Genomic DNA, 27,812 nt, shown 5'->3' on the forward strand with positions numbered 1-27,812 from the left:
GAGAGTACAAGCAGGGGAAAGGACAGCAGAAGAAGGAGAAGCAGGCTCCTTGCCAATAGGGAGCCCCATGCAAGGCTCAATCCCAGGCCCCTGGAATCATGATCTGAGCCAAAAGCAGACACTTAATCAACTGAGCCATCCCGGTTGGCTGAAAACACACCTTTTTAATACTGTGTGCTGAAATGGTCAGTATACATAAAATACTTCTGCTGTGTGCCAGTGTATACAGACGTGCAATGGTTCTCTTGAGCAAAAGCTCTTATGCACTCGTTTCAATTGTGAACTGAACCAGCTTGCTTTTCCATAAATCACCATTTTTACTTGAAATAATGACTGATGAACGATAGTTATTCAGACTTGGATATCTGGTGGGCATTTTTTTCAGAAATGAACTGAGACTGTCATTTTAAGGAAACATTTGACCAAGAGTAAATTTCAGGCTTTAAAAGTGAAAATTTAAAACAAACAAGTAAATAAATCAATGTGAAAATTAGAATTTTGGAAAATTTGTATCCACTGTGAACTTGCTTCCCAACACTGTGATGACACTGGAGGTTATATTAACAAATGTGACTTTTTGACATCAGATAATGAAAGATCCTCACATTTGGAAGATCTGCATAAATCAGTGCACCAATATTTTCCAAATGACCAATATATGTCACAAAATCATGAATGAGTAAAAGACCCTTTCAAATAACAACACAAACCAATGGATTATAATGTAATAGAGCGTAGTAAGTTCATTAATATGGTTTCAGATTCCACAATGAAACAAACTTTTAAGAAACTACCACTTACTGAGTTTTGGTAGTGCATCAAATAAGAATATTCATCTGAAAAACCTTTCAAAACACATCTCCCTTTTCCAAATATGTATCTGTGTGGAGGTGGGTTATCTTCATACACTTCAGTTACAGTCTAGTAAGTTAACATTAAAGATAACTGTAAAAATGTAAAACAATGTAATTCTCACTAATTTTTTGCTGTTGGTTGGGAAAATATGTACTTATTTTTCATTAAAATAAAAATTAGTTGCATTAACATGTAATAGTTTTTAAAAATTAATATTTTAATTTCTCACTTTTCATTTTTATATGGTAAATATCAGTAACAATAACTCACATAATCAGAAGTTCCCTGGGGTCCTCAATAAGTTTTAAGAATACAAAAGGGTTCAAAGACCAAAAGTTTTGAAAAATGTAGATCTAAACCATTGAAAACAGGGAAATAGCTCTCCATTTTATGAAGCTCCTAAGCTTCTATAGCCTGTTTCATTGACATACTTAAGCTTAGTAAGCCTCCATGAGAACATTTTTCTTCCTTATGCTCAACCTGAATCTTTGGCAGACTGAATAATCAAAGTTCATTTTCTTCTGTCTTCACTGTTTTTATCTGCCTTAACATTCCACATGGTTATTATGTAGCCTATGACTAAACCCAAGACTCTAAGAAGAATTTGACTATCCTTTTTGCTGTCTCTGAAAGTAGTCAACTGCCTAAAGCAAAAAAGTGGCTCCTTGTATCTTTTCCAGTCAAACCAGTTAGCAAGCCTTGGCTTTGGCTTGTGTTGTACTGGGTGAGCTTGATATATAACTGGAAAAGGATAAAGAGTCGAAGGGAGGCTTCTTAAAAATTAGATTTAAAAGAACATTTTTATACTCTGTAGCAGCTGAGCCACTGGAAGAAAAGTTGAAAAGAGAAAAGAAAGGGGGTGACTACAGACACAGAGACGAAAGCCCCAGCAGTGGGACTAACTAACCCAGTGGGTGGCATGACCTTCACTGTTACAGGACAGGGGAGGAGGCAAATATACCTCACCTGGGTGTGAGATCATGAGGAGCTTCATGTATTCTCAAATACATAGGAGGCAATGTCATCAGCTGAGAGGAGAAAAAGGAATTTAGGAAGTTTAAGAGAAAAAAATCAGGAAAACAAATGTGCCACAGAAAAAGAATGAGCCTCCCAGGGCTTTTCAGCGCAATGCTGAGGTCTGAGATTGTGAATCTAAAGGAAGACAAATTAGGTCAAAACTGTTCTCAGCAACAGTCAGCTGCTCAATGCTGGCTGAACAGAGGCAATGGCTCACCCCACGTCAAGACTGATCAGCCACACGACTGAAGGAAAAAAGGGCAAAACTGGTGAGATGAACACAAAGTGGTTTCAGTAAGAGGTTATGTGGTCTAGACGAGGTAAGGTAGGGAAAGAGAGGGGCTGACTCTTAGTGGTCTGTGAAGCACGAGAGTCCAAGGATCAGCTGTGGCTTTCCCAAAAGTCACCTAAGGAGCTTTAGGAAAGTAATATTCCTGAGGCCCAGGCCCACCCCCACCCCTAAATTCCTTCCAGATTTAATGAGTCTAGAACAGGGGCTTTGGCACTGGTATTTTTTCAAGCTCCCTGGGGTTGAGAACTAACAAGGTGTGACAAGGCTGTAAAAGTGTGGCTGTGAGGACCTCTGAACAGTGAGCTAAAGAACAGGAAAAGGTGAGATGATGCTCTGAAAGCAGGATGGTTGAAAAGGAATGTCAGTCGTCGAAGTTTCCAATAATGGCAAGATTCAGGGTGAGTTCATGAGAGAGGTGGTGAAGGCAGAGAAGATGACACAGTCTCTGGAGATGAGGAGGTCGAAGAACCAAGAACACAAGGCATAGGGAGTTCATCGTAGTGGAGGATAAGTCACTAAGAACAAGAGCAAAATATGGCAGAGAGATATAAAGTGGGGCTGAGTTAAAGTCTTCAATGAATGAAGAGGGGTGGCCAGTGGGTTGGGAAATGCCAGCAACATACGCAGGAAGAGACTAAAGAATGATTAATTCTGTCTATGATGTTTGCTAAAAATAAAGTTATAAGGAGGCTACCAATTCTAGTTCTACCCAAAATAAGGTTTTCAATTATTTTGTTTGGTGGTGGCTACAGCAGAGCAGAACGCCAAACCTTCTTCTAACATGCTCAAAGTCCCTTCATTGAAGTATAAAATGTGTGAATTTAGAAAGAAATTCTAAATCCCCCCAGAATGTTTAAGTGAAAGACTTCCTATCTGAATTCCTTTTTTCCCTATAGTTTATACATATAACTGAGCATCACTGGAAGGATCAAAAAATCACCATGACAAGGTTCTTAAGCTATACCTTCCTGAGCTATACTTTAATGTTTAGAGGCCAGGCATGTGTACATTTTACTGAAGAGAGGGATCATAATTTTTATCAGATTCTCAGAGTTTATATCCTAATATCACTGATCGAAGTTAGTGGTTAACCACTTTCCTAAGTTAGGCAATCAAGCTACTTTTAGGTGAAGCCATGCTGCACTTAATGAAAAATCTCCAAATTCTGCCAACAAGATGAAAGAAGTCAATACCTTCTCAGCTATAGATAAAGCCTGCTCACCCATTCAAAGGGTACTCAGTGAAAAGCTTATATGTAAATATGAAGAAACAGAGGTACTGGGTAACTGGAGAAAGGCTGATTTAAATAAAAGCCCAATCCAAGGGCACAGCAAAGTACACTGTAATGTTCCCTATTATACACAATAAATGTGTCCCTGGAAAGTCAGGATTCTACTGCATATTAATCAGGGAATGATTTTGGAAATGCGTAACTCTCTTTAATGCAATAAGGCCTGTAATTTATTGTTGTTGTTGCTGCTGCTTTAATCCAGATTAGTATAGGTACAGTGTTTGCTTATAGCAAAATATACCAATATATCAGTTGATAAATATTTTTTTTCCCTCCAACACAATGGGTCTAATGGTAAATACTATTATGGCCCATGGTAGAGAATGCCACTGTGGAATACTTTTTGTCATCCACCTGTTCTGTCCCACTCTAAGGACAAAGTAGCATCAACAATTAAGAAAGCACTACAGCGTTCCCTCCACTCAACTGAAGCACATACCAGCTCCTCCTTAACAGCAACGCCTTCTGAGCCATCATTGATCTGTAGGGTGGTCTTCTTCACCCGTGGCACCCTCTTTGGTTTGGATTCCTTGGCAATAGGCTGCTTACGACTTCTGGGGACTTTCTTTTGGGGCTCCCAGGCACTATCTTCCTTGTCATCTTCTTCAGAGGCAGATGATCTAGAAGTAAATTGACAGAAAAAACTCTAGGAAAAATGAGGCCAAATGTTAAAGGCAAAAAAGACATGTTTCTTAAAAGAAGAATAAGGTAGGAGGTGTTTAATATAAACTATGAGCACAGGCTATGAACAGATCCTACACACAAAGATCCTAAAACAAGAGTTTATCAAGGACCAATGTAAAAACAGACCCTGAGGGCAGCCCCGGTGGCTCAGCAGTTTAGCGCCTGCCTTCAGCCCATGGTGTGATCCTGGAGTCCCAGGATGGAGTTCCACGTCAGGCTCCCTGCATGAAGCCTGCTTCTCACTCTGCCTGTGTCTCTGCCTCTCTGTGTCTCTCATGAATAAATAAATAAAATCTTAAAAAAAAAAAAAAAAACAGCCCCTGATATGCTATGAATCACAGGTCTCTCTATTCCCCCCCTCACCTACCCAGCACATGCACATGCACACACACACACACACACACACACACACACAGACACACAACAGAAGAAATCATTTATTATCTTATGCAATTAGGTGGTGTCACACCACAGTCATTGTAAGGTTTGCCATTATAACAATGAAAAATGCTTAAACAATTTCCTAAAAAAAAAAAAATTAATTAAAAAAAAAACAAAAAAACAATTTCCTAAGCAGTAATCAAATTTACTTAAAGTTATTCAAACTAATGCAAGGAATGGGAAATGGCTCTTAGGAAACACCCTAAATTACATAAAAAGCCAGCACCAAGATCCTTCCAAATGCTTCAATTAACCGTTTTCTGTTCGTTTGTTTTGTTTTCCCCCTTTCACAGAATGGATTTGTTTCCTGGTTTATACTGGATCAGGTGCAGCTACAGTACTTTCTAACAACCCACGAATCATCTAACAACCCACGAATCAAACTCACAGCAACAACAGAGGAAAAATAGCCATGTGAACCCTGGTAAAGAAACATCATGCTCCTGCCAACCCACTTAATTCTATGCCTACCCCTAATGTAAAAGGTCAGTATTGGTGAGAAGGACAATCACTTCCTTCACTTAGGCTAGTGAATAGGGATATTTGGCTTTTTGAATGGTTTAAGCTCTGCCTGGAGGCAAAAACCTGATTAAATGACTTCTTCTAAATTATGCTCTTCTAGGTCTCCTAAATCCCCGCCAGTGAATTCTCTTCAGAAGCAGATGCAAGCTAAAGCCTAAGAGTAGGCAAAAACAAATAAAATCATTTAAACTCACATAACACATAGCAGTGTCATTGAAAGGAGGGAGAATTTAAAAACCAAGGAAACAGAAAAGCAGGATTCTGCTCATATTATCTCCAAACTGAGCAGAATGACTTCTTTCCACGTCAGTCTCATCCAGCAGGAGTGCAGACCCCAGTTCACAGGGGGGCAGTTTCAAAGGTCACATGACAGACACAAAAGGGCTTTCAGGTATTAGAAAGAAAAACGTTAATAACACGTATTATTTTATTATACGTGGGGCAGTTTTAAGACAGCTGGTCATCTCTTATTACTAGTTGTGCATCTGGCACTCACTCTTGAAGCACATCTTTCATACCTTCCAGGTCTTTCCAAGGTCTTCACTCCCCTGGTTTTCCTCCTCTTTCCCTGGCAGCTTCTCCTTGTCCCTTTGCTTATCTCTCTTCCTCTCCCCAATCTTTCAATGTTAGGATCCTCTAAGACTCAGCCCTCAGCACTCTTCTAAGCTCTTTTACTAGAAGATCTTACTTAATTCAACAGCAGAATAGAGAAAATTTTCAATTTTATATCTCCCACTTGACCTGAGCTCAAGACTTGTATATATACCTTTACTGGATGCCTCACAATCATCTCAAAATTACCAAGTGCAAAGCAGAACCCCTGATTTTACTACCATCACATCTGATCCCCTTCCAGTCTCCCCCAAATTACTGTCTTTCCTTCATACCCCAAATCTAATGTATCAGCATAGCTGGTCTGCTTTATCTTCAAAACAGATCCCAAATTAGACTACTCACCACTTTCATTTCCAGGACCCTAAGCTTCTACAATAATCTCCTTAACTGATCCCCTCTTCCATTTCTGCCCCCACTGTGGTCCATCTTCCACCAAGAAACCAGAATGATCATTTACAAATGTAAACCAGATCACGTCCTCGCTGCTCCAAACCTTCCAATGGCTTTCCCACCCACTGTCACCAGCTAGACCCCAAGACCTGACCTTTACTTCCCACTTGCTTTGTTTACATTTTTCCTTAAACTCCTCTTTCCAACTTACCTCTTAACTCAGGCAACTAAAACCCCAAACAACCCTTCAGGTGATGGCAACTGCCCTGACAAGACCTCTCCCTAGCCCAGACCACTCAGACCCTTTGAGCTAAACCTCTTATACCTACACAGATTGACCTTGGAGTGACCCTGGTATAACTGGTAATTACCTTTACCTAATTATAACACTAAAATCTCCCAAGGAGGTGCCACAGCCTCACTTATGTAATGTACAATGTATGCATAGCACATTTTCTTAAGGTGCAAGCACCATACATAGATGACAAGGCTTCCCTATATAAATATTCATCCTAACCCTAAACAAAAAGGTATCCATTCACCCTTTTTGGAAGCTTTGAAAGCTATTCCCAAGATCTCTTTCTTTGCTGCAAATAAAGTTTACTTTGTGTGACAATTCCACTTGGTCTATCTGTGACTCACCAAAGAGCAAACTCATATTGGTTCTGTTACATCACGTCAAATAAGACTCTAATGCTCTGTCATCTAATTAGATCCTGCCCATTCCAACCTCATTTCCAATCACTTTCTGCCTTGATGACTCTTATCTGACAACATAGGTCTTACTGTGTGTTCCCTGAACACACCAAGCTCGTTCCTGCCATAGGGTCTTTGCACTTGAGGCTCCTGCTGCGTGGAACACCCATCCCCAGATCTCTGCAAGTGGTACTTCCAAATTTCGTTTAGATTTCTTGCCACATCCTCCAAAAGAACCTTCCTGAATACTATATCCAAGATGTCCCATGCCCAGAACCACTGACCACACTATCCCTGGCCCCTGTTTTATGTTCTTTTAGAGTACTTATTATTACCTAGCATTAATCAATCACTTACTTAACAAATATCTTCAGGGCACAAACATTACAGTGCTCTAAAGCAGAGGTTCTCAACGGAGGACAATTTTGCCTCCATGGGAAATATCCAGCCATGTCTGTCACAAACTGGGGAGATGCTATTGGCATCTAGTTGTTAGAGACCAGTGATGCTCCTAAACATCCTGCAACGCAAAGGACAGTCTCCATGGCAAAGAATTATCTGATCAGTGGTGCTAAGTTTAGGAAACTCTGCTCTAAAGCAATATAAAACACCCCCTGCTCTCATGGAGCTTATGTTCTAGTATAAATATCATGTTATATTTGGTTGGTTATTTTCTCTCTCCTTCTTCAATAGTTTAACAACACTGAGATAGAGCCTGAGATACAGCATGAGTTCAATAAACATTTATTTCACTAATGAATGAAAAAGACAGCCTTGGGACACGAGTGGTTCAGCGGTTGGGCGTCTGCCTTTGACTCAAGGCTTGATCCTGGGGTCTGGGATCGGGTCGTACATTGGGCTTCTGCATGAAGCCTGCTTCTCCCTCTGCCTGTGTCTCTCTGTCTCTCTCTCTCTCTGTGTCTATCATGAATAAATAAATAAAATCTTAAAAAAAAAGAAATTAAGAAAGGGAGAAAGACAGACAGACACAGCCTTCTTCAACCTAAATGATTTACATTAGTAAGTGACAATGCATTCCTCCTTAAAATATACGTAATTCTTGTAACCCCATATGAAACCAGTATGCTTACAACTCAGACAAGGAAGAGAATTCATCTTTGGATACCACAGCCTGGACCTTTACTTTTGCTCTTCTTGGCAATGATGACATCTGAAAGAAACAGAACATAAAATCAGCATGCCCTGAATCACCTGAATGACTGATCACTTATGTTGTCTATAAAGTGATGTGCCTGATGTTAAAAAAAAATGCCATTGGTAAAAAAATGAGAAGCATTCAAAAGCCTGAAGAACTGGTTTCCTCTCCCACACGGCTGCCAACTATAAGAGCAGCTAACAGCTTCAAACGGTTTAAAAGCCTGAGTATAGGCCACCTTTGGAAAAATGTAAGCTCCAACAAGGTGACAATTTTTAATTTTTTTAGAGTTATATGACTGAGTATACCCCAAGTGGTACTAAATGGCTTATCAGACAGTAAATTACAAAATCCTCTATTAAACTAGGTATCTCGAAGATTAGAAGTATTTTCCCACTTCTGTATCTTCTTACAATATAAAGGAAAAGCCTATCTACAAAGCTGACAATCAAATAAATGATGTTGCGAGATTAAACAAGCAGCCAGGTTATTCCTAAAAAAGACATCCATTCCCTTAAAATAAAATTTACAGTATTTAACACTTATTTGAAAATAAAAAAATAAATTAATCACTAATGTCATTATAAAATATTTACTAAATTCAAAGGGCTAACTCTTTAAAAACTTGAGACAAATAACCAGAGACATCCTATAATATAGAAAGTAAGCAAATTTACTTTAGCTACTAAATTTTATTATCTAAAGAGTGTATGTCAAGCCGTAAGAACTACATTAGACTCTGACATGCTTGGAACCCTTTAAAAGTTTCTAAACCAGTCATATTTTATAATGCCTCTGGTTCTAACTTCCACTTACAGGAGAAAGGAATGCCTCACAGAAATAACAAGAGGTTGTCACAAACAGAACATGTGCCCTCAGCTCTATATAGCTCAACTCAGTCCAGAAAGTACAGAACTATTAGCCAAGAGAACACCGAGAGGAAAGCAGAACAAAAGAAACAAGAGTCTCCAGGAAGTAGACAGGATAATTTTTCATCTTCTTCACCTCTCTTTTTGTCATTTTATGTTTATGCAGGTCATCCTTCTTCAAATAAGTGCTTCTAGATATTGATCATAAAGAAATGGGTTGGGACACCTGGGTGGCTCAGCAGTTGAGCCTTTGGCTCAGAGCGTGATCCCAGGATCTGGGATGGAGTCCTACATTGGGCTCCTTGCAGGAGGCCTGCTTCTCCCTCTGCCTGTGTCTCTGCTTCTCTGTGTGTGTGTGTGTCTCTCTCATGAATAAACAAAATCTTTTTTTTTTTTTTTAAAAAAGGGTAACTTCTAATTTCTGTGTTACATGCATTTTACACAACAAAACAAAAATGCAAACAGAAAAAGTCAGTGTATGATGGGGTAGCATTTCAAACCAGGGCAGAAATTAATTATTCAATAGGTGGTATTAAGAAAACAAGCTATCCCTGTGGAGGAAAACAAACATTTATGTCCTACTGCCACACGCTGAACAAAATTTTATTCTATGCTAATGATTTAAAATGTACAAAATAAAACTATAAAAGTACTACAGAAAATAAAGATGATCATTTTCATAGTTTGGAGTAGAGGTGGGGGTATACAAATTTTTCCAGGCATAACTCAAAATTTCAAAAGACAAAAAGACAAACAGATTTCAATACATAAAAATTAAAATTCCAAGTCAGCAGTGGGACCTTTCCAGAAGCAAACCAATTTGCTTTGCACTATCCTCAAAAAAAAATCCTAAGAAGCAGTGCCTGATACCTTGGAACTATGGATGAAGAGACTAAGGGCTGGTATAAGCTGTATGAGGCAAAGGAATATCTCTAGAGGCCCTACTCTACTTCATGCTATTAAGCAACTGACCCAGGAAGACATCTGGAGATCTGGAAATTTATTCTCTGGAGAGGATAAAACAGTTTCTAGGCTAGAGGACATCAAGTATAGTTGTGGGCATGGGAATGCTAAATGTAGAGAACCCCTCCCCCTAGTCCTCTTCTCCCACTAGGCTCCTAGTCAGATCCTTACTCTCTAGGGAGAAGAATGGAAAGGTTCTTCGCTGGACAATCTGACTAGCCCAAAAATAAAAACCTGAACATACTAAGTTTCCCAACAAACAACCTAACCAAATCATCTACTCCCACCACCCCATTTTACAATATACCTGAATTCAGAACATTCCCTTATGGACCACCATTCACCAATTCTCACTCCATACTTCATCCTTAATAGAAATGGGTTTAAAATAGGGGGTAGACAAACGCTGGTAGTCTCATAAAATGTTTTAACCATTAAAGAAGACTTCCTTGAAATAAATATTTCTAAATGTCCCTTAATTAGGCACCCTGGAAGCACTGTTACCACTGAAAGATAAGATATAAAATTGTCTTTTGACAATTAGAAAAATAAGAATTTGAAAGAGGAGGAGGGGGTGCCTGTGTGGCTCAGTCAGTTACATGTCTGACTCTTGATTTCAGCTCAGGTCATGCTCTAAGGGTTGTGAGATCCAGCCTTGCAGCTGCAGGCTCTGTGCTAGGCATGGAGCCTGTTTAAAATTCTCTTTCTCCTTCTCTCTCTCTCTCCTCTGGCACATGTGCTTGTGTGTGCTCTTAAGAAAAAAAGAGAAGAAAAGAAAAGAAAAGAAAAGAAAAGAAAAGAAAAGAAAAGAAAAGAAAAGAAAAGAAAAGAAAAAAGAAAAGAAAAGAAAAGGTGGGAAAGGAGAATATGCATGAGCACATGGTTAATTTCAGAGTGATCAGTTTTAGAAAAAGTATATACAGAAACTAAGGACCTAGAAATTATTTCTTAAAAGCTGCCTACACCAGGCATACTCCCAAGGATATGCATATTCCAGTTTAAAGACCAGTGTTCTTGGGAGTTGTTTCTCAACCTTCACTCCTCCCATGTTCCCTTTCCTCATATCACAGGATTTGTTAGACTAACAAACCATTTCCACGGTTTTAAATATCTGTATCATCTACTTATTAACGATCCTAATACTTCCATCCCAAATCTTGCCTAAGATACAGATTTACATAGTAAATTATTCAGAATGCCTATGAAATTATGTAAATGCCTCAAAGTTACCTAAAATTTAACATATTGACGATGAAGTCTTGATAACCATTTCCTGTTATAAAACCCATTCCTACCCCCAGTCTTTCCCATCTCAGTAAATGGCACCATCATCCACCTAAGTGAATGGCTAAACCAGAAACTTGGAAAATTTTTAATAGCTTCATTGAGCAATAATTGACATAATAGATTGTACGTGCTTAAAGTGTGCAAACTTGATAAGCTTTGGCATATGTACACCATCTCCACACTCAAGATCCTGAATACATCTATCATCCTCTAAAGTTTTATTTGCTAGCCAAAGCCTTGCAAATCTTTCTTACTTTTACCTCCCACAACCAGTCTACTAGTAACATAACATCTTCCTCCAAAATATAGGCTAAATTTCTGTGATCTCCAGTGAGTCTTTAGTCTGGTCTTTAGTAATATCCCTTACCCAGACTACTGTAATAGCCTCTTAACTAGCTTCCTTGCTTCCCCTCTTGCCTTTACTACTCATTCTCCACATACCAACGCAAAAAAAAAAGATGATTTAGAAAATGCTTAACCATTTAATGACTTCCCACTCCATTCTCCACATAGAATCAAATCATGTATTTTTTTTTACCACAGCCTTCTAGAATACCCTACAGAACTGACCCCCACCTACCTTTCTAACCACATTTATCATGTGCCGTAGGTCTTCAGCCACAGTCACTACATTGTTTCAGTCACTATAACAAGTATGATCCTTTGCCATCTCAGGTTCACTCTGCCTGGAACACTATCCTCCCTGCTCATTAATAGGCTGGCTACTCATCTCTTAGACCTCAGCATTTTAGGCCTAAAATGGGTTTCTCAGATATAACATTATTATAGGACCCCATTTACTTCCTTCATACAGTACTACACAAAGCACAATCTATAATTATCTTTGTTTATTGTCTGCATCCCCCATGTTTACTTTATGGCAGTAAACTCCATGAAGGAAGGAACCACATTTGCCTTATTCACTTCTCCGTAACAGAGATTAGCACTTAACAGCTGCTCTATAACTATTGATTAAATGAACATAAGAATATATACAAAACGGGCTTTATAGAGGAGTATACACTTTTCCCCATCACTATTAGGCAATAGCACACATGGCACTCACTGTTCTTTCCAAAGAGTGATGGTATAGATGAACCTTCCTATTCTTAGTGACTTGAGATTTCTAACTTTCAATGCTGTCTCGGCTCTGTGGACACATGAGCACATTCAAAACCAGTTGCTGTGACGTTACTCAGGGAGGAGGCACTAAAACCAGGGCAACTGAAAAATCAAGGGGAGGGGGATGAGGAAACTGGCACACACCTAAATGTTACATTAAAATTGGGAAATCCGGCATCCCTGGGTAGCTCAGCGGTTTGGCGCCTGCCTTTGGCCCAGGGCACCATCCTGGAGTCCTGGGATCGAGTCCCGCATCAGGCTCCCAGCATGGAGCCTGCTTCTCCCTCCTCCTGTGACTCTGCCTCTCTCTCTCTATGTCCATCATAAATAAATAAATCTTTAAATAAATCTTTAAATAAATAAATAAATAAAAATAAAATTGGGAAATCCACAATGAGAAATTTTAGGAAGAGCAGAGGAGAACAACTTTTTAAGAGGCACCTAAAGAAATTTCCCTGAGTACAAAAAGAAGTGCTTGGAACGTCAGCAAAGATCCTTCCGTAATGAAAATAAAGTAACAGACGTGGAAAGAGCCTCAGAAATCATACAGACCTTTAAAACAAAAACAAAGGCAACCACAAGGACAAAAAATCAGACGCCTGAGATGCAGCGAGGTGAAATGGTTTACTCAAAGGGAGAACCGACATTCTGGTGATGTAGCTAGAACCCAGAGCTCCAGACATCAAGACTAGGCTTGCTTCCCATTCCACAAACATTCTATGAATGGCATTCTGGCGCGTGGGAGGTGAGAGGAAAGTTGCCTAGAGAGCTCCCATTCATTCATTCCTTTCCTCAAGAGTTATTCGGCGCCTCCTAGAAGCCAGGCGCCCTGCTAAGGGTGGAGTTGACGCAGACCAGGCCATGTGACGGTGAAAAGGGCGCTTCCTCCCCCATCTCCGATAACTTGAGGCACAGAGACAATCTGGGTTTGCCCGGCTTTTCCCACGTCTGCCCCCACGCGCTGAGAGGACGCGCCAGGTGACACGCGGCAGGCAAGAGGGGTTTCCGGGTGTAGGCTGGAAGATACAGACCGCAGACCGTAAAATGTCATGAGACTTAGCACTTTAAAGAGGGATGTGAGTTCCCAAATGAGCGCTCCGAACTTTTTAGATGGCCCCCAGAACACCGGAGCCCGGGCTCCGCGCTCACGCGAGGCCGCAGGAACACCGCCCGGGCGGACGCTCAGCTCACCTTCCCGCCCGGCGAGTCAGAAGGCCCGGGATTCTGGGTGTGTGACCGCATCTTCCGGTTCCCGCCGGAAGTTTTTCAAACGCCGGAAGTCCCGCCTCGCTTCGCTCAGACTCGCCGCAGAGTCGCCGGGCTGTACCGGAGCGGGATGGAGCGGAGCCGGACGGAGGCGGGGCTAGAGCGAGGATCCCGCGGGAGCGCTGAGGTGGGGCCCTGCTCCCGGGGCGGGGCCGGGAGGGGGGGTTCGGGGGGCCGGGGGCTGGGGGGCGAGCGCTTCTCCCGGGTCCTGGGGGAGGTGGGGGCGGCGGTGTTACCCACGCGGCGCGCCTCCCGGTGCTTCTCGTGTCTTCACCCGCTTTCCTCTCTTCGCATCCAGCTTCTTTCAAATTCAATCAACAATGTTTCTTTTTATTACATCACTCGGAATTTGCAGTAGAAAAATGAGAAACGGTCAAGTTTTATTCTTTCCAAAGTCGATTTTAATCGTCGTCCGTGAACTTCCCTGGCCGTGTTTTAGGCGTATGTTTAGCGTGTTTCATTACCTCCTAAGCCCCAAGACAAGGGGTTTTGCTTTCGTCTATGGAAATACCCACGTTTTGCCTCTTCTGAGAAGCCCTCACACCGCCCCTGAGGCGCCTGCTACCTTAATGGAAGAGCCTGACCCTGGAGTCCTCGCTGTCCTGCTGCGGTCTCGGGCGGCTTGCGCTGCCAAGTGGATCGGTTTGCAACTTCCTATTGCACGTGGGCAAAGCCCTTTATGTCTTTGAACTTGTTTTCACCCCTTCCCTTGTCCTACCCCATCCCTCATAAGGTGCCCCGTTACATATGCGGAGCAAACGCGCTCACAGAGTTCGTGGGCTCAGACGCCTCTCCCACATAACCTCACCTTGGTCAAAAAGGAGAACAACACCCTGACCCATTTCATTTTCAGATTTTTGAAAAAGTGCTGTGATTTTTGTTCTAATGACTCAGTGTCTCCCAGGTGAGCCCTGCTCCTAATCCCAGCGTTTCCATTTCCCTTCCCACCAAAACAAAAGTAGCTCTTGCTTTTTATTTTGACGACTCCAAAGCATCTCACCCCCACTTGCATCCCCTAAGTTCCATTTTTTTCACCATTGCAAGTTAAAAACCATTAAGGGCCTTCCCAGTAATTCTTTCCCTTATCTTGAATATATTTTCTCAAAGCCAGTATTCAGTAGAAATGAAAAAATGACTTGTGTTTTGACGTGTGTTTTTGTTGTTGTTCCGGTTTGTTTTTTGTTTTTTTTTTGTTTTTGTTTTTGCCAAACACACCACACTGTAAACTCAAAATAACAGACCCAAAAAAATTAGACTGAAAAATTAGGGAAATAAGTCTGTTGTTGAGATTCAATTTAGCAGATCAAAATCCTATGGATATGGGATGCCTGGCTGGCATAGTCAGTAGAGCATATTACCCTTGATCTTGGGGTTGCAAGTTTGAGCCCCATATTGGGCGTAGAGTTTACTTAAAAATTTTTTTAAAAAATTATTTCAAGAAAAAAAACATTTGTTTTAGAAGATTCTATAGAGCAGCTTTCCTTCCTAATGACTCATTTTCATGTGTTTTAAGTACTGAAAGGCCAAACAAGGTATTGAAATGTCTTATCAGTGAGCCTTGCTACAGATTTACCCAAAGTGACCATAAATTTTGCTGGATAATGTTTGAGACAGGAAGAAACAGGATTCTTTGAATTTAGTAAGTCTGTTCAGCTGTACCTAACCTTCCTGGACAGTAAGGATCAATTTCTGAGATTGCAGAGTTCTTTTTTTTCTTCTTAATTTGTAGTCTCATGTTGCCTTTTGAAATGGTTCCAGAAGGTTTGGAACCGTCTGCTATAATCACAGTCTGCTCCATAATTTCTAGTTCTGAAAATACTAGAGAACACATTACAGTTCTGGATGACAGAAGGGGAAACTGGGTCATGATAATCAACAATAATAATTTACTGTTTACTATTCAACTACGTTTGAGGTCAAATTGTGCTACCCACGTTTAAGGTCGGGGATATTATCTAGAATCAGGGTTGGATTGTATATCAAAATAGCCACAGTATAAAGTGAGGGCGAGAGTAGGGATTGACCAGCATTATGCTAGATCTTGACTCCTCCATCAGGGATATTTGACTTTCCACTGGGGAAGAAAAAAAGAGGGCAGCCAGGGTGGCTCAGCGGTTTAGCGCTGCTTTCAGCCCAGGGTGTGATCCCAGAGTCCAGGGATCTAGTCCCACATGGAACTCCCTGCATGGAGGCTGCTTCTCCCTCTGCCTGTGTCTCTGCCTCTCTCTCTCTCCGTCTCACATGAATGAATAAGTAAAATCTTAAAAAAAAAAAAAAAAAGATTACTAAGTTGAAGTAAATAACCTATAAGTTTTTAGACATCAGACATCTGGGAAAAATAAAAGCTGGGGCAGAGTCCTCTAAAATTAATGCAGGTGGCGACGTACTCCAGAGACAGGTAACACTGTCCAGAAAATATTTCTCTGTTGGAATTTTGCAAGACAATCACTCCTACTAAAAGCTGTCAAAGGAAATTTATAATCACTAAGTATAAACCAGGCCACAGCATAAAAACTGCCTTTTCTCTCTAGGACCTTGCCCAGTCTATTGTTTACTTTTGGATCTTAATTGCTGAATTTCAAAAGATTCATGGCTTTAGCCTGGAATAATTTGGACTCTCACCTGAGTCTTATGCAATAGAGTTTGGGAGTAATGAAACATGTTTTGGATTTGCATGCAGGTTATTTATTTTATTGCTGCAAAACATAGAGCTGTTAATATGGTATTTATTGGTATGTTATCACTCGCATGTTATTGTCTGTGTTTTCAAGTCTTTTCCCTATGAGATCTGTCTCCCCAGGGACACTAATAATGTTAATGACTTCTATTTATGGATCATCTACTTTGTGTCACACACTAAGTTAATGCTTTTACATGTATGTGTATTTAACCTACATCTCAATGAGATGTTGCTATTATCCTCTTTATAAATGAGAAGACTGAAGTTATATCAGCTATTAAATTGCAGATCTGGATTTAAACCTAGTACTCTCTTTTTTTAAGACATTTATTTATTTGTTTGTTTTAATTTAAGGAGGGGAAGGGCAAAGGAGAGGGAAAGAGAGAGTCCTCAAGCAGGCACCTCGCTGAGTTAGCCTTATGGCTAACTCCCAGGATCCCGAGATCATGACCTGAGCCTAAACCGAAAGTCGATAGCTCAACCAACTAAGTTACCCAGGCCTCTAAACCCAGTACCTTTAAAGACATCCATATACTACCAACTCAAAGCAAAGATCTCTCCTTTCTCCACCTTGTTGGCAAGTGCGAGACTGAATCTTTGGATGCTCAGGAACTGTTAAATCTCTAAATATACTAAATCAAGAACTGTCTACCCACCCAGGACGTTACAAGGCCCTTCTTCCTCTTCATTTCAAACTAATCAAAGTTCCATGGGAACAAAAATTCTTTTTTTTTTTTTTTTTGGAACAAAAATTCTAAATATAGATGTACTATATTTTGTACCCACTAAATTGTATGGTACTTGGATCTAAATCTTGGAACTAAGTCTTAGTCATTTGGTACCCCCTTCTCCAACTTCTCCCTCCACCCACACAGTTCCTAATAATCTTGACAAATAATAGGTATTTAATAAAATAGTAGACTAACTTGTGGCCCAATGAATGTGCCTGAAGTAAAAATAAATCCTTCCTCATACCATGAAAATAATCTAAAGCTCCTGCCATGGGTGGGTTACCATTTAAAAATTCAAGTGTACTTTTGGAAGCTCAAATTTTTTGTCCCTGAGAGTCAATCACCTAGCAAAGGTAGAGGATTCTGTTTAAGATAAGAGAATACACAAACTGAAACTAAGCCCTAGTACGTGAATTGCATATTAGCTGTGCCCATCCACTTTCCCACTATTAGAAGCTCTCATTCCTAACACTGAAACTCATTGGCTTCAAAGAGCTTCTCTCAGTGATTCAGCCAGGAACTTAGAGATTTCCTGCAAAATACAAGAGATTGGTTACCAGAGAGCAGACTGCCTCTGTCTTCCAAATGAAAAAGGGTGTTAAGTGAGCTAGACCAGGCTGGTAGTTGGGTTCCCATACTTGGCCTTTCCTGTTACTTTTTTAGTCTGACTGGGAGCAGCAGCATAATTCCAACTTGCTAGTCTAGTGCTGAGGACATTTTTCTTTTTTCTTTTTCCTTTTTTTTTTTTTTTTTTGAGGACATTTTTCTAGCCCAGAGTAAGTATGTCAGTTTCTTGTGTAAAAGGAAAAAGATTCAAGGGATTAAAATCCTGAGTTTTGATAAAATGTTGAATGAATCTTGAGAAGCCATCACTTAAGCCTGAGGAAATTAATTGTAGATTTTTCTAGGAAATGGATATTCAGGCATCATTCAGAGGGATTAGATACATTTAATTTATTTTACATGAAGTAAAATTGTGGAACCTACATGTTGAACTAGAATATAAATTCTGCTTTAGCTGAAAACTGAAATTTTCAGTGTTTTCCTACTTGCTTTTTTTTTTAAACAAATCGTCAAGATATTTTGTAATGAATGCAATTAAAAGCAAGATTAAGACAAAAAAATACCTGAATAGTAGATGAAATACTTTATTGCATGGTCTACTGTTCCACTTATCACCTGCCTGGCAAATTCACTGGCTAAAAGGCTCAATCAGTTGATTCATGAGCAAATATATTGCATTGTTCTCATGATGAGTTTCTCATTCTCAAGTAGTGTCCAGGGAACCCCTCAAAGGCCCCAAATATCCACTAAACAACCTGAGATCTAAGCATAGAAACCCCACAGGGCTCATTAGGATCTTAATGATGGCATAGCTGGTTGGGTTGCAGGGAAGGGATGAAAGGCAACATAGTGGAGCCAAATTAATTTTGTTCTTCACCATGGGGATCCATGTCTGAAGACTATACATCAGAACTAGGTTTTGTTCCTAACACCTCTGGTCTGTCTTACAGTTAATAAGCTGCAAAGTGCTTGCCAGAAACACTCATCCAGAATACCTACAAAGTTTTAATACTGGAAGCTTCACTCACTAACTGGAATTCAAATTCAGAAAAGCATTGTGTGTCAGATAAGTCCCAAGTTTGCCCTTTTTTAAAATCAGGTTTTTTAATATAATTTACATAGAGTAAAACTCAACTATTTTATTGTGACAGACACATACAGTCATATAGCCACAATCAAAAGATTTAAAACATTCCCATCACCTAAAAAAACTAATGCCCCTTTGTACTCAGTCTCCCCCCCACCCAAAGCCCAGACCCTGCAAACACTCATCTGTTTTCTGTCTCAATGATTTTTACCTTTTCCAGATTGTCATATAAATGGAGTCATACAGTAAGTAGCCTAGCCATTTAAGTCTGGTTTCTTTCACTTAGGATAATGCATTTGAAACTAATCCATGTTATTGCATGTGTCAGTAGTTTTTTTTCTTTTTATTACCAGTTAGCAATCCATTGTGAATGTACTACAGTTTGTTTATCCATTCAATAGTTGATAGACATAGTTTTTTCCACTTTTTGGCTATCATTAATCTGCTATGAACATTCATTCATATACAAGTTTTTTTGTATGAGTGTATATTCTCATTTCTCTTGGGTAGATAAATGACCTAGGAACAGGATTGCTGGGTCATATGGTAAGTGAGTATTTAGTTTTATGAAACTACTAAATTGTTTTCCAAAGTAGCTATACCATTTTGCATTCCTACTAATAGTACATGAGAGTTAGTTGCTCCACACCCTTGCCAGGACTTGATATTGTCCAGTTTGTTTGTTTGTTTCTTTCTTTCTTTCTTTCTTCCCTTTAATAGGTGTGTAGGAGTATCTTATTAGAGCTTTAATTTGCATTTTCTTAATGACTAATGATGTTTACTACTAATTTATTTGCCACCATATATCTTCTTTGGTGATGTGTCTGTTAAAATAGTTTGACAATTTTTATTGGATTTTTATGGTTTATGAATCATGAGAGTTCTTTATGTACCATGCATACTAGTCCTTTATCGAATATGACACTTGGCTTTAAGAGTTTTAAGTTACCACAGGCAGTTACCAGCATAATAACATGCAAAAAGTGATTTTTTTCCTTGACCACAAAGAAAACTGCCCCAGCCTAGTGTTCTTCAAGAGGCTAGCTAAGAGATGGTATCAAAACTACCAACATTTTTACATACAGGAATTTTTCTAAAACCAACATCAGCGCAGACAGAAAACATTCTTTGTATAAAAATGAACTAATTTCACAGTGAAAGATGATCACACTAAAAGAATGCTTAAAATTGAAAAGGTGGTACCCACAAGCTTTAGCAAATAATGTGGAAAGTTAGCTAAGCTATAGTGTTCATACAGCATAACTGGATATTTTCTTTAGACTGGACTATGATCTGAATATAAGAAAATCCAAATAGTTTGCTGAGAAACTCCTATTGGATTCTGCAAGTTAGAGAGTTTAGCAGAAGTAGGTATTGCATATATAAGGGCCTTTGATAACTTTCTGTCATGAACTGTTGTCAGGAGAACCAGGTCTATAATTCCCATAACTTTCAGGCCTGTTTCTAGAAATTATTGGCTAGTGTTTCTCAAATTTTAATGCATATAGGAATCACCAGCAGAGCTCCTTTTAAAGACTGATTTCTGGTCCCTGGCCTCCAAGATCCCAGGGTAATGAGTTTAAGGTTGTATCTATGTATATATGACAATACCAGGTGATTCTGATGGGGTGTTCAATGCTTACAGAAAGATTGCCCTGATTTTACCTGGGCACTTGATTTAAGAAAGAGGACTGAGCTGTAGCAGTATGGTTTCTAAATATACTGTTTATGATGCTTAACCTTAACATGCCCTTCCAAAAGGGAAACTGGATATTCACAGTTCATACTAGCCACACTGACTACTATGGTATAAATTATTAATTGAAAATAGTTTACACTTACAGGTTGCTTGATATTTGTAAGATACTCTGCTAAGTACTTTATATTTTGTTTGTTTTAAGAGGTAAATAGGTGATATATATATATATATCACCATTTTAAAATGAAACTGAAACTTAGAAAATTCTGTTCACTCCAGATTACAGAACAGTTAAAAAATGTATCACAAAGCTCAAGAAGTAAAAAATATATAGTTATATGCAAAATAGTTATATACTTACTTCAGCTAAGCCTTTATGTATTAGTTATCCATTGCTGCATAACAAATTACTCCAAAATATTTTTTTAATGCTGTAAATATTTTAAATAATCTCCTGGTGAATATACTGGATGCCCTGGAGTCCAGAGAGACAGTCTGGATAAGTAAGAGTACATGTTCAAAGATATATTGAAAATAATATCCAGAAAAAAAAATAATGTCTGCAGACTATTTCATAATACCATAAAAACCTCCCAGTTACAAGATAAGTTCTAGGAGTGTAATGTACAACATAGTGAGTTAACAGTATTATATCATGTATGTGAAAGTTACTAAAAGTAGGATCTTAAAAGTTTTCATCATATAGAAATGTTTTATGTGGGCAGCCCAGGTGGCTCAGCAGTTTAGTGCTGCCTTCAGCCCAGGGCCTGATCCTGGAGACCCGGGATCAAGTCCCACGTGAAGCTCCCTGCATGGAGCTTGCTTCTCCCTCTGCCTGTGTCTCTGCCTCTCTCTCTCTCTCTCTCTCTCTCTCTCTCTCTCTCTCTCTCTGTATGTCTCTCATGAATAAATAAATAAAATCTTAAAAAAAAATGTTTTATGTTAGTTGAACATTAAACAATCTTAGTAAAAAGTAAATTTATATAAAATTAGGTCTATCCTAATTCTAGAAAATATTATATCTGTACCCTAAAACACAAACCACTGAAAATCGTTCATTTCACTGCTGGGTTTTTAAGCTTGCTTCACCTGCACCAGCCTGCCTGTAACAAGGAACCACAAATGCCAACAGGATTTGATGGTAATCACCCAGGATCCTGCTCTTATCCACACCCAGCCAGCACTGGCTTTGATCCGATCTCCATCAAGCTGTGACCCTAAAAATTGTACTTCTGTGTTAAACTTTTTGAGTTATTTTCGAAATAGGCCTGATATTTGACATCTGCACTGGTTATCAGTGATTCTTTGTCACCCAGGATTGCTAGGATTGATTTTGCCACTTGAAATTTAATACTGCGTTTTGTGTGTATAAAGCATGCAGAGTGGTTTGGGAAATGGATCTTTGCATTTCTAAATATCATCAACAACAGGAATGAATTGGCAATGCTGTTTTAATGGCATCCGTAACTGCCAACATCTCAGAGTCATTCATTGCAGTTGCTTCCTGGTTTGTTTAGCAAATACCACGTATGAGCAGCCCGGTTATTGCCAAGTACACTGGTGCCAATTAAACTATTTTCTTCTCTTTTCAAGATGCTTCTCTCCTTTTTCATCTAGATACTGCTAGATGGTTCTGCTGGAAATCAAAGTCTAACAAAAACAATATCTGATATATTTATACCTTGGTTTATGGAATAGATTCATCAGTAGAAATATCAAGGAAATGATGAAGGGAACAGCTATATCGAACTTAGTTTTTAACTAGCAAATATCTGGGTGATGACTTACAAGTGACAAGAATCCTGAAAGAAAGGGATGATGTCAGCTGATTTTCGTGGCTGGTCAGGTACCATGCTGGACTCTGGATGAAGGATGAAGAGTGGTGCATGCAGTGGCCCATCCCTTCCTTCACAGTGCTCGTTGGCCATTATGAGGAACAAAGACAAAGCTATGTATAAGTCTGAACAAAGTAGTGGTGTCAAGAGCACTCATGTCCAGTTGCATTTTTCTAAATTGGAATTTATTATTTGCATTTTATTTGTTAACATAGTTATGCGAGACAAAGTGCAAAATATACAAAAAGGAATGTGATAGAAATTGTCACCTCTGTTCCCCAGCCACTAGTACCTATCCCTATGAGCAACCTATGTTACCAGTTTCTTGCAAATCCTCCCAGAGAAAATTCTTTGCATATGCAATCAAATGAAAGAGTACATCTTATCAAACCTAGAATGCCATTGATTGCATGCAAGATGTAATTATTCTGTTTATATGTACTATATATGCCATTTAGGTCTTCAAATTGGAAAGATCTTCAAATTGGAAAGTATAGAACAAAATCATGAAGAAGGACTCAAGTTTGCCATGAAAGAAGAAAAATGCTAAGACGATATCTAGTCAATTTACAGGAGTTAAAGTCTTTGAGTGTACACAAATACCAATCACCACACTAAGACACACAGATGTGACAAAATCGTTCTTGGGAATTACTGGGAAATATGAAGGAAAAAAGAATGTTTATTAACATTGAAAAAGTAAAAATATCATACTGTTTTTAAAAGAAAAAGAAAAAGAGGTAATTAAAAGGCCCCAGAATAGGTTTGTTAGACATTTTATGCTACAGACAGGTTGTGGCTGTGGTGTGGGGGAAAAAACTAAAGAGAGGCTTGCTTTGCCAGCAAACTAAATAACTGCACCCCATCAAGTCAAGGGACCCATAAAGAACAAGTATGCATTGTGTGTCAACTACACTCAAATGAAAAAGGTTTCTGTCGTTAAAAAAAAAGAAAGCAACAAGCATAATTGGGTGAAAATTGGAACTGAATTCAAATCTTGTCTCTGACACTACCTAGTGGCCTTGGGCGTATCACTTCATCTTATTTTTTTCCTCTAAAATAAGGTGATTAAATTTATTGACTCCTATGTTTCTTCCTGTGAATTACACTTTAACTATAACCTAGTTGTAACTATATTACATATAACTATAAATATTTTTTAACTATATAATCTGGAGAATTTGGAAGATCTAAAGTTTATTGATGTAAGCAAAATGCCATCTGTCATAAAATCTTAGTGGAAGTGATGAAGAAATGGATTAGATTTCCACCTAGTTGGAGCACCTGGGTGGCTCAGCATCTGTTTTCGGCTCAGGTTATAATCCCCTGGTCCTGGGATTGAGTGCTGCATCAGGCTCCCTATAGGGAGCCTGCTTCTTCCTCTGCCTATGTATGCCTCTCTTTGTGTCTCTCATGAATAAATAAATAAAATCTTCAAAAAAGATTAAAGATTTCCACCTAGTTCCAATCAGACTGGCTGACTGATAAATAAAATCATAAGACTGGGAAAAAGAGTCAAAAATCATCTCATACTACTGGGTAAAAAAAAAAAAAAGATCTCTGACATCAGTAAAAGGAAATATAATAAAGTTGTCCTTGAACTCCTCTAAGAGTTTAGAGGTTCCTCAAAAAATTAAACAGTTGCCATAGGATCCAGCAATTCCACCCTAGATAAATACCCATGAGAAATGAAATGTTCATATAAAAACTTACACGTGATGTTCATAGCAACACTATTTGTAATAGCCAGGAAATGGAAATGACCCGACTGACCATCAGTTGATGAAAGGTTAGAGAAAATGTAGCAAATTCACACAATGGGATATTATTTAGCTTTTAAAAGGAATGAAGTATTGATGGATACTACAATATGGCTGAACCTTGAAAACATAACCTAGATGAAAGAAGACATAAAAAGCCACATATTGTATGGTGCCACTTATATGAAATGCCCACACTCCACAAATTAATACAGAAAGTAGGTTATTGGTTGGCAAGGTATTGGAATGGGGGTATTGGGAAATGACTGCTAATGGGTATAGGATTTCTTTCGGCAAGATGAAAATGTTCTGGAATTGCTAGTGATGACAGTTTCACAATCTTGTGAATACCACTGAATTAAAAACTTTAAAATGACTTTTACAGCACATGAATTTTACTTATTCTAAAAAATTAATTTAAGGGTCACTTGGGTAGTTCAGTTGTTTAAGCGTCTGACTTTGGCTTGGGTCCTGATCTCGGGGTCCTGGGATCAAGCCCCGAATTGGGCTCCTCGCTCAGCAGGAAATCTGCTTCTCCCTCTCCCTCTGCCCCTTTCCCTACAGGTTCTCTCTCTCTCTCTCTCTCTCTCTCTCTCTCTCTCTCTCTCTCTCTCTCAAATAAATAAAATCTTTTTTAAAATTAATTTAAAAGGCATTTATAGAAATTCAGTGTCAGAGACCAGACTTCATAGTTTAATATGGTAAAAATAAAACAGATTTTGAATTGGCTATAAACTTGTAATATATCAATAGACTGAAATGGCTACTTAAGAAAGTATGCTATCTTGGGTTTCATCAACATTTATTGAAGACATTGAAAATTGAGTCAAGCATTCCTAGGATCATCACAAAAACTTTGTAAGTGGATATTACCTCCATTTTATAGAAAAGGAACCTGAAGTTAAGTAATTTGCTCAAGGTACTCTGCTAGGAAAAGGAGAGCCAAATTTTGAACCCAGTTTATGTACCTGACCACTGCACCGTACTTGCATTAAGAAAAGATGAAAAGTCCACAGAAACCTGGCTGGCTCAGTTGGAGTTGCATAAGAGTCTTGCTTTCAGGGATGTAAGTTTGAGCCCTGCATTGGGTGTGAAGATTACTTAATAAAATCTTTAATGGAAAAAAAAAAAAAGATGAAAAGTCCAGATTAAGGGATATGATAGCCTGACAGCAAACTGTACTAATTGTACTTCATCTTGGCCATTGTGACCAGCTCTGAAAAACACACTAATGGTTTTAAATTATGTCCACAGACTCTTTGATGCTGGTGCCTTCAAAGGTGAAGCCAGATTTCTCTCCTTGAGTGGAAGTTTTTGCTTAGTAACTAGTTTCTATAGTATGTCAGTATGATAAATAAAACATGGCTTCTCTCTTGTGTTCTTTCTTGGATCACTATATCTGAGGGAACCAAGCTGCTATGTTTTGACTCAAGGAACCCTATGGAGAGGTCCAAATAGTGAGGAAATATGGCCCTCAAGAACTGAGGCCTCCAGCCAGAAACCAGAAAACTTGCAAGGTATGTGAATGAGGCTTCTTAGAAGCAGACCCTCCTATTCCAGTCAAGCCTTCAAATGATTGATTCTTACTGGGACTTCATGAGAGATCCAGAGCCAGAACCAAACACCTAAACTGTTCCTGGATTTCGATCTCCTCCTGATGATGAAAATATTCTGGAATTACATGATAAGAGTGATAGTTGCACAATTTTGTGAATGTTATAAATCATTGAATTGTATACTCAAATGATGTAAGATGATATACACTTGTAGCTCTAAGCAACTAAGTTTTAGGGTAATTTGCTTCATAGCAATAAATGACTAAGACACACAATTAAGTGACACGGAACAAACCTAAGTGTGTCCCAAGAAGGACAATTAGGAGGTCACGAGGGTGTGAAGCCCTGTCATTTGTGGATTGCACTTAAGGTGCTTTTTGTCTGAAGTAGGAGAGTCCATGAGGACCTGGCTTCCAAGTGCAGATATCTTCCAGTTGGATGGCATCAGCATCATGGGTAAATAAAACATCCCTCATCATGTCCTATCCTTCAACAACAACAATTTGGCATCCATCCTTGGACAAAGGTACCTTTTGGGGAGCTATGCAATCCAGCACCATATACTAAGGAGTCTGGGAGGAGTATTGCCCGCATGTGTATCAGGTAATGGGCATATAAGCTTCAGTCCCAGCTGTGTACTCTACAGTGGTCTATGAACCAACTCCAACCCTCTGGACCACAGTCTGGGAGCCCTGGAAAACATTGTCTCAGACAATCATTCATGGGTGAGAGATAGCCTTTGTGGAAGTCCAGCTTTCCAGCAGAGAGGTTCCAGCATACCTTTGAAGCAAAAAAAAAAAAAAGAGAGAGAGAGAGAGAGATTGGATACATTGGTAACTAAAGACTAGAAGAGGTGATTGCTACTCCAAGTGCAAAGACAGCAATACAAAACTTCAAGAAACATGAGCAATCAAGAAAATGTAACACCACAATAATTTAGTAACAGTTACTGGCCTCAACAACATGAAGATCTATAATTTACCTGATGAGTGAAGAATTCAAAATAGCTGTTTTAAGGAAATTCAACAAAACTAAGAGCTGTTTTTTTTTTTAAAGATAAACAAAATTGACAAATCTTTAGACTACGTAAAAGAAGATTCAAATAAATTCAGAAATGAAAGAAAAGACAGTATAATTGATACCATAGAAATAGAAAGGATCAATGAGACTACTATAATTATAAGCTAACAAACTGGACAACCTAAAAGAAAAGAATAAATTCATGGAAACATACAATCTACCAAGATTGAATCACAAAGAAATAGAAAATCAAAATAGACTAATAATGAGTAAGGAGACTGAATGAGTAATCAGAAACCCCCCCAAAAGAAAAGCCCAGAACCAGATGGTTCCCCTGGTGAATTCTACCAAACATTTAAGGAATTAATATCAATCCTTCACAAAGTCTTCCAAACAATGGAAGAGGAGGGAACCCTTCCAAACTCATTTTACATAGCCATAACTACCCTGATTCCAAAGCCACCTAAGAACACGACAAGAAAGGAAAACTACAGGCCAATATCCCTAATGAATATAGTTACAAGAATTCACAACACAATATTAGTAAAACAAATTCAGTTGCTCATTAAAAGGATTATAAACCATGATCAAATGTGATTTATCCCTGGGGTACAAGAATGGTTTGACATATGCAAATCAATAAATTTGATACACCACAGTAATAGAATGAAAGATAAAAATCATATAATCTCAATAGATGCAGAATAAGCATTTGACAAAATGCAACCTCTTCTGATGATAAAAACTCTCAAATTGGGTATGGAAGGATGTACCCTAATATAATCAAGGCCATATTATGACAACCCCAAAGCTAACATACTCAATGGTGAAAGGTTGAAAGCCTTTCCTCTAAGGTGAGGAACAGGACAAGGGTGTCTGCTCCCACCACTCCTGTTCAGCATAGTGATAGAAGTTCTAGCCAGAGCAGCTAGGCAAGAAAAAGAAATAAAAGACATCCAAGTTGGAAAGGAAAAAGTAAAATTGTCTCTGTTTTCAGATATCAGGATCTTATACGTAGAAACTCCTAAGGACTTTACCAAAAAACAAAAAACAAAACAAAACAAAAAACTGTTAGAACTAATCAACGAATTCAGTAAGGTTGCAGGATATAAAACCAACATACAGAAATGAGTTGCATTTCTATATGCTAAGCACAAAATACCTGAAAAAGATTAAAACAAATTACCTTCCAGCCTGTGAAAGAACAAGCAGACCTTCTCTATGTAAGTCCAACAGGAAAAAAAAGAAAAATATAGGTTTGGATTCTCATTTTTGAAGCATTTGGCAAGTCATAACTGAGCCACATGAGAAGGGGGCCTTTAAAGGAAGTTACCAAAAGGGTCCCACCTGAAGCTCCACAGCATTGTCAGAAATGAGTATGTTCCTGCATGGGAACAAAGGATATCTTCTTAGG

At 38.9% G+C, this 27,812-nt stretch overlaps 1 protein-coding gene across 14 annotated transcripts in view; it reads right to left on the bottom strand.

Annotated features, from left to right (window-relative positions):
• Positions 1-13,581, bottom strand: part of SRBD1 (S1 RNA binding domain 1) — a 320,333-nt gene extending 306,752 nt beyond the window's left edge. For 7 of the 14 annotated variants that reach the window (XR_005987878.1, XR_005987877.1, XR_005987879.1 and 4 more), the window contains exons 1-3: positions 13,392-13,580; positions 7,895-7,974; positions 3,895-4,075 (exon numbers count right to left, since the gene is read on the bottom strand). Coding sequence is in view for 3 of the 14 variants with exons in the window: in XM_041755611.1 (XP_041611545.1) it covers positions 3,895-4,075; positions 7,895-7,974; positions 13,392-13,442 (312 nt within the window). In the remaining 11 variants the exon portion in view is untranslated. Of the gene's footprint in view, positions 1-3,894; positions 4,076-7,894; positions 7,975-13,391 lie in introns of all 14 variants that reach the window. The other 7 variants (XR_005987873.1, XR_005987872.1, XR_005987874.1 and 4 more) reach the window with 2 other exon arrangements.
• Positions 13,582-27,812: the final 14,231 nt, after the last annotated feature.

The sequence above is a fragment of the Vulpes lagopus genome, chromosome 5 (genome assembly GCF_018345385.1).
Source record: "Vulpes lagopus strain Blue_001 chromosome 5, ASM1834538v1, whole genome shotgun sequence".
NCBI classification, from domain to species: domain Eukaryota; kingdom Metazoa; phylum Chordata; class Mammalia; order Carnivora; family Canidae; genus Vulpes; species Vulpes lagopus.